An 11,992-nucleotide genomic window follows, 5' to 3' on the forward strand; every position below is an offset into this window, starting at 1 on the left:
TTCTCCCTCTAGTCATTCCTGCACTCTCAAAATATCCCATTCTCTCAAGCGCCCTATCCCTCAGAAAAAAAATTTCATGCATGCCAAACATGGCCGAATAAGCAAAGGGTTAAGAAGAATGATCTCTCTCATATTGCTACTCTCGCACGACCACATATGATGTTGTACTGAAAATTTAGTACATATAAATGAGGAGTGCAAGAGGACTTTAACTTCCAATAAGCTTACCCATTCCTTTTTCATCGTCCAACTTTTCACTTGGTTAGGATTGGGCCTCTACCTCAATGGTCGACAAGGCTTTGTTCTTCAACTTAGAGGTCCGATGTTCAATCCAGCTCACCAACCCGGAAAAAACAAAACAAAACTTCTTTTACATGGTCACCTTGGTGAATATCAGACTCCAAAAGCTTGCTATGAAAAGCCTTGTGTAGGATCTTCTATGGCCTAGAAATTGAGTAGAAAAATACGCCAATCATGCAATCCTAACCTTGAACATGTATATTTATGTTGTTGAATGCAAACAATTGTCTGAGGCCACATTTGGATACCTCATGTTTTTGTATTTGGATTCCGATTTGAGTTTTGTATACAAAATACATCAATCAGCTTCATGCTCATGCTGTACGAGAGGGAGGGAGGGACATTTTGCTGCTGCAACAAGGTTGAGGAGCAGTGAGGGTGAAGGTACTTGCCATAAATATGGATTTCCAAATAATGTCTTGGAGAACAGATTTGAAAATCAGATCTTTTTTCACTATTGTAGCTGATTTGGAAATTTAAGATTTGATCCACATATCCAAATCTCAACAACCAAATGTGAGAAATCCAAATCTAAATCTTGTGGGTATCCAAACATGTCCTAATTATATTTTTGACAAAAAATAAATATTGCTGCTCGTTAGGAACCAATGATCGATTAGATTTGTGGGCCACAGGAGATCCATAATAAGGCCGATAAAGTGGACAAGTGGACGGTTCTGATCAATCAAAAGTGAAACCCAGTATGCCAAATTTGGCACACCAAATCCTATGGAGATGATTTATAAAGTACAGCCTATTTAAATGTTGGCCCATCAAATGAACGGTTTGGATCATCCTAAGAAGTAGGCCCCACTGTAGTTTCTGAAAAATAGTGTAGTATGCATGGGCGCCATGACTTGTTTTAAATCATGGGCCCTCTGTGGGGCCGTAGAAAACCTCTGATCAGATAAGTTTGTTTTCTCATTCTATCAGAATTTCCTTCTCTAGGGTTTTTTGCCTTTTGATTTCTTTTTCCTTCCCATCTGCAGTGAAAAGTGAAGCTTCGTTCTTTTTCTTGAGAGTGTTTTTTTATCTTTCGCTCTCCTTCGTACTCAATTACCTCTGAGAACTGCGATTTCAAGGTTCGATGACTCAATCTGTTTGGTGATTTTGTGATTTTTCAGTAGTTCCTGTACGGTCTCTTCCCATCTCGACCGTTGAAGGGTTCCTTGGTTTCTGCTACGAAGGGGTTTTTTTTTTTTTTTTTTGTGCAGATTCTGGGGAAACTATTCATGGGATCTTGTAGACGATATGCAGTTATGAGGTTTTGGTTGAATTTAGGGCTAGGGTTTTGGATCCTGGGGATTAGGGTTTTGGATTTAGGCTGATGTTGGGCTGGGATTGTTTAGTTTCGAGTTTATTTGGAGGCCACTTTTGGGGCTTCTGCTGGAAACGATATTTTCGAGCATGGGATGAAAAGTGTAGATGGTTTACGTTTTGGTGTTAGGTTGGAGTTATTGGGGTTTGACTAGGGTCTGGTTTTTGGAGATTAGGTTTCGGATTTAATGTTATGCCGAGTTTGGGGATCTTGATTTCGGGTATTTTTGGAGAGTTGGTCTTGTGATTTCTGCGAAATCATTTTTTCTTTTTGTTGAGATTATGTAAAAGCATTCATGGGTTCTAGACGATTTTATGTTTTTCGGAGGTTGGTGTTACTTTGGGAGATTAGGTTAATATTGGGGTTTGGGTTTTCGATTCCTGATGTTCTTGGATAGGGCAGTTCTGTGATTTTGGTATGGATGGAATTGGTTGGTTTTAGAGTTTCTGGGATTTGGAATTTATTTATTCTTTTCTTTGTTTCTTTCATATTTTTTTTGCTGTTTTATGGGTTTAGAATTTGGTGCTGAGGTGGTGTGTAAAGAAATTTGCGTTTTGTGAGTTTGGTTTTGTTGGAGTGATTGGAGATTCTTTTGGACTTACGGAGGTGGATTGGTTTTGCGATATGGACAGGGAGGAGGCGCATTTAGCGGTTGTGGTTCGGTGATTGCTGGAGGTGGTGGTGGTTTGTGGTTGTGTGGTTTTTTGGAGGGATTTAGCTGTGTTGCTTTTCCAATATGAGTCCAGACAGCAGCAGGAGCCCTCCGCGAGCCCGCCGTATCCGTAGCAGCGAACGCACATCTTATCGTGATGCGCCCTATAGAAGGGATCGTCGTGGTTACAGGTGTGCTTGACCTATATAATTTTTATTTTATGTCTAAAGTTCTTAGTTATTAATTTTACTTCTTAATAGTTGCATTCTGTTTTTCTGAATTTTGTTTACAGTGGGTTGTAACCCAATAAAAGGGGTGTACATTTGTTTATTTTTTGACAAATTTGATGGTTTTTGTTATTTGTTACATCCTTGCATAAGATTGTTTAGTATAATTGAGCATTGGTAAATTAGGAGGTGCACTTCTCTAATGTTGGTATGATTTTTTACTGAAAGGACACTCTTGGTATGCATGCATTGTTTTGCAGGGGCAAATCTATTTATAGTGAGAAAATTCTTTACAATATTTATTCTTTGCATGGTGCTTTCTACTGGTTTTTATTCAATAGTACCTATCATTAATTTAATTTTGATTGAAATATGAGTAGTTAGTACATATTTGAAGAGCCAACTGACCATGGGGCATTTGAAGTATGTAGCAGGGTAAAATTTACTTCAATTGCAGTAGCTTAATCACCACTCGTTGGCAATAAAAAAAAAAAATTAATGGTAACTTGTTGGCAATACTGTTTTGTGAATTTTTGCTAATGTATCTTAATTCGAAGTTCTGTAAAAGGTTTTTTGTTGTTGTGGAGGTCGATACACATGCTTGAAATGTAGTATTTGTAGTAAATATTTGTCTCTCTATATGCTAGAAAGTTTCAAGTAGATTGGGTAGTCTATATTTTCCCGTTTGGGCTTGAGTGCACACCCCAAAACAACTAAGTGCGGTAAACATGAGCGTGATTTCTTTTAGATGATGACTTCTGCTTGCTACCAGTTTAATCAATGCCATTTGTTTATGCTCCTAGGCATTCTTTTAGGCTTTTGATCGCTTCCAATGCCTAAGGTTTAGCTGCACATGCCATACTAGCCTTGGGGGATCACTTTGTGTTTGGGCAGTCAGCTAGGCTTGCATTGTCGCCTAAACCTATGTCCCATGCAATCACCCTTGACTTTGTTTAGCATGAATTTTATTATTTATTATTTATTTACTAAAGCGAGATATTCGCCCCCTATTCTTTCCCGGGCCACCCCTGCAGTGTATTTATGTCTACTTCTTTTATACTACAAAGGGTTCCCCGGGGAAGAAAATGGGGCAAATGTGTCATTTGTCTTTATTAATTAGCAATTATACTAATTTGTAATTACTAATCACTAATTACTAGTAAAAATAACTATAAGGCAACAAGATTTCAGAGTCAAATGCCATTGATATGAATAAAACATGTTGGACATATTTTGGTTGCTCTTTGGCACTAATGAGTTTGCATAAGCCATTAATGACATGAATAAAACATGTTGAACATATTTTGGTGGCTCTTTGGCACTAATGAGTTTGCATAAGCCATTAAACAATAAGTATATGCAGTTATACGCTTGTATTTCTGTGCAATCAGTTAAATATGTGAAGAGAATGTATTGGATCCAACACCAGGCTTAAATTTTTTCATCTTTGGTCATCACTTGGAAAATTTTCCTCTGTGCCAATGAGGCTATAGTACATCTCCCTTGTTATCTAGAAACTCCTTTCAGCAAGTAATTTCTTTTCGAGGAATCTTACTCGATTTTCATCCTTATTGCAGAAATTGTTCCCCCGTACTTGTTTTTCTTCACAATCGCTGCTCTTGCTTCACTTCTATATGCATCGCTTCTTTTTCTTATCATTTTTTAATAGTTTAAATGTTTTAATCAAAGGGTTTGGGGTTTTAGCAGTCTTCAACCTCCCTAATGGTTAAGAGTTTCAGTAGATGTTGGGGTTTTGGTTTATTAACATAGGAATAGGGCTTCAATGCTAGGATTTTGGTCATAGTTGCCGGAAACCCCTTGGGTAGGTGGGAAACTCGTTTCCCCTAAAACGCGTTTCTCGCAAGTGGGAAACTCATTTCCCCTAAAACATGTTTCCCGCGTTTTGTAAGCGTTTCCAAAACATGATAAAAAAAATTGGAGAAATGTTTCCGAAACGCATGGGAAACATATGCGAACTTATGTAAAATATGTGAAATGCGTGGAAAACATATGCAAAACTTGTAGAAAACGCAGGTGAAAAGTGTGGGAAACATGTGTGGAACTTGCGAAAATCATTATGAAAAACCGCATCAAAAGATTGTGGAATAGATATTAAAAAAGAAAACAATAGCATATATTGTAATAAAAAAATAAGAAAAATTAAAATAGAAATTTGAAATTAACAACAAAACCAAATATTTCGTATTTTCCTTGTGTTTTATTTATGTTTTTCTATTGTTTTTGAAACGCTTCTAATGCGTTTCCTAAGATGTTTCTCATACAATATTCTATCGTTTTCTCGTTTCTTGTTTCTCGTTTCTTGTTACCCCTATTTTTTTTTCATACGTTTCCTTTTTTTTTCCACGTTTCGCTTCCCGTATTCGTTTCCCACCTTGGTAACTATGGTATTGGTTTGATGGAAGTGAGGTTTGATGGTTTAGGGCTTTTGGTTAGAGTTTCAGTTTTAGGGTTTTGTCTCCTGTTGCAGGGTATTATGTTTAGATTCAAGCAATGCTGTATTAAAATTAATTATTTTGGTTTAATTTGATGATCGTTGGCATTTCATATTTCTTGCGGTTTTGATATTCTTTTTCACTATTTTAATAAGCTGGTTTGAGTTTTTTTTTTTTTTTTTTGAGTTTAAACTGGTTAAAAATGTTTATGATATGATTTTATTAATTGTGTTTGTTGCCGACCCCAACTAGTTTGGGACAAAGGCTTAGTTGAGTTGAGTTGCGTTTATGTGATGGTGTTGTATTTGTTGCATACAAAGTTTTTTCCCCCCTGAAAAGCTCTATGTTTTTTTATCCGTATAAGTCTCTCACGTTCTTATTTTGTTTGTGGTATTGTGCTGTAATGTATAATTTAAATAGGGGATGGCTTATTTGGGTCAATTGTGGGGGTGGGTGCATACACTAATGGTCTGTCTGTGTGTACAATGTAGCATCTCACTTCCATTTTTTTTGTCATAACCGATCATCATTCTATCAAAAAACAAGAAAAAAAGCAAAAAAATTGATTCTTGAATGTGAGTTTACCAAACGCTGTTTTGTTACCAGGGGCCCTAAAAAAAATGTGATATGATTCTTGATTTCAGAATGAGAATCAAGAAAATGGTTGCCGATTGCAACCTAAGTAACCGGTTTTTTAAGTTCTAGAGAGAAGTTTCTAGAAGTTCTGATTTTATTTGAATAGGTTTATCTAAATCAATAGGGCCCACATCTTAGTATTTGATTTTTATTAGGAGCCTAAGTTTAGAATTCTCTAAAAGTCGTGTTGAAGATTCTATTTATATTGTAAGGCGGAAGATAATCGTGATGGAGAATAAAGAGTATTGTTTTTGTAACTTCAGGCAAACTATGAATGTGATGTTTACTACTCTAGGTTTAATGTCCTTAAGCCATTGGTGTGATGCTGTAGGCTGTGTTGTTGTAATTCTAGTATATCTCGTATTTTATTCTCTTGAATTCAAGTCCTTATGTATATTCTCAACAATTTAGTATTGTGTTTCTACTTATAAATCATAGTCGTTTGCTATTCTTATACTTCGATTCTTCTATTTCATCAATAATTTTCATCATTTACCAATTTTTCTTTCATCTAGGGTTTTAGGCATTCATTCTCAACCCAATGATCAAATTAGATTTGGACTGTTCGCTTGATTCTATTACATTCAAATCACATAGATAACCTTATTTTCAACCAGTTTGCATACTAGGTTAGGTATCTTAGATCTCTTCTAGTTCACCAATATTTTTCATCATTTACCAATTTTTCATTCATCTAGGGTTTTAGCCATTCATCCTCAACCCCACGATCAAATTAGATTTATACTGTTCACTTGTTTCTATTGCATTCAAATCACATAGATAGCCTTATTTTCAACCAGTTTGCATATTAGGTCAGGTATCTTAGATCTCTTATTTTGAACCGTGGTTCCTACATATTCTATTATGTTGACTTGTTTATCTCAAAACCTTCTTAACAAGATCCAAAAATTCTCTTTCTAGTTTCCTTCCTCTTTGATTTTGTATCACATAATTTGGCTTGGGATGTCTCATTGTCTAGTGTTTTGCGTATGTCTTTCGTCGTGTTAACAAAATGACATAATACTTGGTAAATAGGGTGCTGATAACAAATGCCTACTATTGGAATAGAGTTTCCCTTGATGCAATTGTTGGCCTGTTTTTGCTTCTGTATTGCTTCTTTTTCTCCTTTTATATTTTTTGAATGGTGAAAATTTTAGTAAATAAAAGGGGCAAGAGCCCAATGATCGAGATGGTCAAGCAATGTTGATACAAATTTAACTTAAAAGGAAAACGAGAAAACCCCAAAAGAGAAATGTCCCAACAGTCAATGCACCCTCAGTGAGGAATGTGATCAAATAACAAAATCGCCTTTTTGCCAACACCTGAACAAGCGAGTCCTCATCCAAATTAGCTAATTGCAAGATAGGTCAAATCTCAATATCATGACCCTCCATTATGTTTAGAATATCCTCTATAGCATCCATGAATCTCCAAGAAAATTTGATCTCGTCTATCACCCATCTGACTACATATAGTGTCCCTGAATGATAATATGATTTAGCTGATACTGATTAGCGAATTGAATCCTGTTAAGAATGAGCATGAACCTCAATTCAAAAAAGAAAGAAAGAAAGAGCATGAACCTTTTCTTTGCCAGTGTCCTCCGCGACATGGCCCCAAAAAAGCCCAAAGCAGTTCTCTAGCAGCATCCATCATAAGTCCGCCAATGCCAGTTGGGCGACTCGGGCCTGGGTTGCCTATATTCGAGCCATCAAAGTTCTGCGTCAACCTTTCAATATGAGGCGAGTCGCATATAGTTATAGGGCCCTCAATAAAAAAAAATTGCTCAACCTTATTCCTTCCCACGACATATGGAAGGAGGTCACTGATGAAATTCCATTGAACGTACAAATGTTTGATGATATATCTTCTCTCTCTCTCTCTCTCTCTCTCTCTCTCTCTCTCTCTCTCTATATATATATATATATATATATATATATATATATATATATATATATATATATATATATAAACTTGAAATTGTAGTTTGATGATCATAATGACACTGGCAGTAGTAATAGAGGTTTCCATCAAGAGTATTTATTGTTGCCATTGGTGAAAATCTTCGAGAATACTAAATTCATATTTTTGGTTGCCACTAGTGAATATCTTCTAGAATATTAAATTCTTAAACATGGCAATGTTTTCTTCTGTGATACTATTATGTTACGCCATATTAGGGTAAGAAATTACTGATTCATTCACTTCCAATGCTCTTAAGGCACCACTGCAGATGTCCTACATTTTTCAGTGGGAAGTGTCTTGAACAATCTTATAATGACATCGTTTTTGCATCAGATATATCTGACACCTTTACTTGCTAGATTTTGAACATATTCAGATGGCCATGTTGATGTGGCCATGGGCCCATGGCACATGCCAGTATTTCTCACCTTTTAAGGAACGGTGGTCCTTTGTAATGTATGCAGTTCTGTGTTATTTTTTTTGTTTCCATATCTAAAATCTGATCTGCCAAATAACAGCTGTCTTCTGCGGTTCTGGATTCCTTTCCACTGTAGAATTACGAGGAGTTGCGAGTTTGAATATTTTTTATGAATGAGCACCTGCCAGTAATGGTATGGCTTTTACTGGAGGGGAAATTATGCAATATTCATCTATGGTTCTCATTGAGAGGTCCCTCAATGAGTACTTCCTTTCTATGCCCATTGTTCTTGTAGCATGCCTTTTAAAGTGTGCTCCATATGTGGATGTTTTTATTTTTATTTGATGATATGATTATAACTAAGTTCTTCTAAAACACCTTCTCCAGGCAGGATTTTCTCTGTAAAAACTGCAAGCGGCCGGGGCACTTTGCCAGGGATTGTCCGAATGTGCCTGTCTGCAACAACTGTGCCCTTCCTGGGTAAAGATTATTAACTCTTCTCGTTTTTCATCTCTAAACTGGAAAGCTATATTTAGGGATAACATACTTTTTTGTGCCACCTCCTCGAGCACTTGAGACCAAGCCTGATTTTTAACCATTTAAAAAAACAGCCTGATTTTTATAGTAAGTGGCTTTCATAATATAGCTTTTTTTTTCTTTTTTTTTTTCATGGGTTCATGAATTACGTTCAGAACTAGAGTAAGATGTTATAGGAAACTGTGGCCCTTGATGCATCTCTCATGTACTTCTTTATTTCTGAAAATGACCAAAACTTTCATTCTGATGTTGGAATGAACATCTATTGAGAAAATCGCCAGGCAAATCTGATCCGATCATGCATAGATAAACATAAAAGTAAAAATAAATACAATCACAAGATGAACACCGAGATTTTACATGGTTCGGCCAAGATGCCTACATCCACGGGCGAGAACATGATCTTCACTATGAGAAAGCAAAATTACAAGGATTACATTGGATTAACACAAAACCCACAACACTTTCCTTGCTTCTGAACCAATCGAACAACTAGAGAACCCTGAGAAAAATCCCAAGAGAAAACCCAAGAAGAAAATATACTCTCTCCTTTTTTCTCACTACCAACTCTAGCCACCCCACAAATTAGATTTATGCTCTTTTATACTTAGTTTTTCCTAAAAAACCTAAAGAGAGGCTTCTTTCTAATTCCATTTCCTAACACTAGTAGGAAATGAGGCAACTTTCCCAACAACATCAAAGCAAACAGGGAAATCTGGGTTGGGATGGGCTTGCCGGAAATGCTAAAAGTAGGAGAAAAGAGGTTTTTTGATCCCAAGTGGTTTAGGGGCCTAGCCTAATGTAGTCCATGATTCCTGTGGCTTTCGGCTTATTGATTAGGTATCTAATGTCTGGTATTAGAGCCAACATCACGTCTCGTGGTGAAAGTCATGTAAGGGGGCTGGGAGCCGGGGACGTTAGCTGTGGAACATGGTGGAATGTTACAATCTTAAGTGGTTTTAAGGGCCTAGCCTAATGCATTTGATCAGTCCCGGGGCTTTTGTTCTATTATTTAGGTACCTAGTATGAGGGAAAGGGGACTGGTGTATGCGGGGTTACAGAGTAAGGGATACTAATAAAGGCTATACCAATTATGAGTTTTCTTTCTTAGGATATCACTATATACAATGATTAAATTGTCACTCAAAAATAAAATACAGTGACTAAATTATTCCAGCCATAGCCCTGATCTTCTAATGGAATCATCTCCTTTCCTGATCTTCTAATGGAATCATTTCCTTTCCTAATCTTTCTTTTACATCTATCATTAATTAGTGCGGATTGATTCTTTACTTACAGCCACATTGCAGCCGAGTGCACCGCAAAGACCCTATGCTATAACTGCAAAGAACCTGGGCACTTAGCAAGTGAGTGCAACAACGAGCCCGTTTGTCACACATGCGGGAAAATGGGTCACCTAGCTCGAGAGTGTTCCGGCCCCGGCGTACCTCCCTTTGACACCAGACTCTGCAACAACTGCTACAAACAAGGTCACATTGCCGCCGATTGCACCAACAACAAAGCATGCAACAACTGCCGAAAGACCGGTCACTTGGCTCGCGAGTGCCCCAATGACCCCGTCTGTAACATTTGCAATGTGTCGGGCCATGTAGCTCGCCAATGCCCTAAGTCAGTCTTGGCTTCGGAGATTTCTGGTGGCCCTTTCCGTGACATTATCTGCCGTACGTGCAACCAACCTGGGCACATAAGCCGTGACTGTGTGAGCATTGTCATCTGCAACAATTGTGGTGGACGTGGGCATGTTGCTTATGAGTGCCCTTCTGGCAGGATGCTCGACCGAGGTCTGAGAAGGTATTAACTTTGAGACAGCAGGTATGAGTTTGCCCTTATATTGGAATTATAGGCTGAGTGATTTTGGCTATGCTAGAAGTTGATATTTGGGGGGTATTTAATGATTTGAAGCGTTGTGTTAGACGCTATTTTTGCAGTGACCCATCTTTTGGCAACTTGCTATATTATACTCGTTTCATGGTAGCTGTTAGTATTTGTTCTATGCAACGAAACTGACATGGTGTGTAATGACCCATGCAAATATTTGGACGGGGAGTGATAAATCCACTCCCCAAATTGATAAATCTAGAGAAAGAGGAGAGAGATAGACACATGGGGAGTCGATTTATTTGCAGGACATGATTATTTGCAGGGGAAATGATATTTCCACCTGGGCCATTACACCCCTAGCTATCTTTGGCTGTCATGTATTGCGACCATAATTCTCAAGGGAATTGATGAGATTTTATATGGTGTGAGAGCGTGAAGTTCATTTTTTTTTATTCAAAGTACTATGGGGGCCACTTCATAGGTTGATCAGAACTGTTCATTTGTTTGGCCACAACGTAAATAGGCTGTACCTTTAAATCATGTCTATAGGATGATCCTAACGCTCCTATCTGTGGAGGCTTTTATAATGTGATTTCTGTCTTTGTGGGCCCAACAAATGAATGGTTTGGATCATACAAACAGGACTTTACTGTGCAACAATTTATGGGCTAGTTCTCCATGAGAATAGCAAGACATCAGAAGACTAAGAAGGGGTTTGTTACTTTGTTTTATCCTTGGACAGGCTTGTTATGCCCCATTCACGTTCAAACTAGTTCCAATGGGATCATCTTATGAAGGATCATCCTATGGTGTGGATTGTATTCGATTCTTAGTAGCAATCTGGCAAATCCAACTTGCCAATTTCCTCTCTTTCCATCAAATCCCTCAAACCTTGTTTCCCATGGACGCACTCCTCTGTCTCATTGCCCGAACTTGAGTTATCCAGTCCTGTCATGTGTTTGCAACCTTGGTGTTGAATGTGGACATGTGGAAGGAAATGTTTTTTCTTTCTTTTTCTGTTCTGTTTTTTTGGCTGTTGGGATTCCTACCTTGCCACTATGAGGGAAGAGGAGGACATCACCCATCTGTGCTCTTCAATGAGTTTTGGTTGCTATCAGCACCTTCTATGGTGGGCACTGCATTGATTTTTCTCGCAACGTAGTCCCTGTTTCCAGAAACAATGCCGGTGACTGGTTTTCTCCATTTCATGTGGATGGCTGAAGACTAGAGAGCTTAATCGCCTGTTTCTTATATGATAGATGGGCAAGGAAAAATTAGGGGGTTAAAGTACACGTGGGGCCCACTTGTTATATGATCCAAACCATTGATCTGTTAGACCTTGATATGGATGTGTATGCACCAAAATTTACTCCAATTTGAGGATTCTGACCCTCCAATTTGTGGTGGTGAATATAAACCCTTGTTTATTTTCTCACGTTCCATTTGTAGGGTTAAATTTGTACAATGTGAGTTAATTAGGTCATGGCACATCCATAGCAAGGCTTGACAGATCAATGGTTTGGATCATAAAACAGGTGGGTCCCTCCTATACTTCTGCCTGCTGGCATTTTACCTTTAAAAATTATCCTCATCCATCATGTAAGAACCCCTCGATAATTTAGGCCATAGTTGGATGCCCACAAG

At 37.8% G+C, this 11,992-nt stretch overlaps 1 protein-coding gene across 1 annotated transcript; it reads left to right on the plus strand.

Moving 5' to 3' along the window:
- Positions 1-1,190: 1,190 nt before the first annotated feature.
- LOC143848667 (uncharacterized) lies at positions 1,191-10,501 on the plus strand. Its single transcript, XM_077357660.1, has 4 exons — positions 1,191-1,382; positions 2,251-2,461; positions 8,357-8,449; positions 9,806-10,501. The coding sequence occupies exons 2-4, from the start codon at positions 2,355-2,357 to the stop codon at positions 10,323-10,325; spliced, it is 720 nt and encodes a 239-aa protein (XP_077213775.1). The 5' UTR covers positions 1,191-1,382; positions 2,251-2,354; the 3' UTR covers positions 10,326-10,501.
- Positions 10,502-11,992: the final 1,491 nt, after the last annotated feature.

Source organism: Tasmannia lanceolata, unplaced genomic scaffold (genome assembly GCF_043159265.1).
Source record: "Tasmannia lanceolata isolate RefF3 unplaced genomic scaffold, GAP_Taslan_0.1 ptg000016l, whole genome shotgun sequence".
NCBI lineage: Eukaryota > Viridiplantae > Streptophyta > Magnoliopsida > Canellales > Winteraceae > Tasmannia > Tasmannia lanceolata.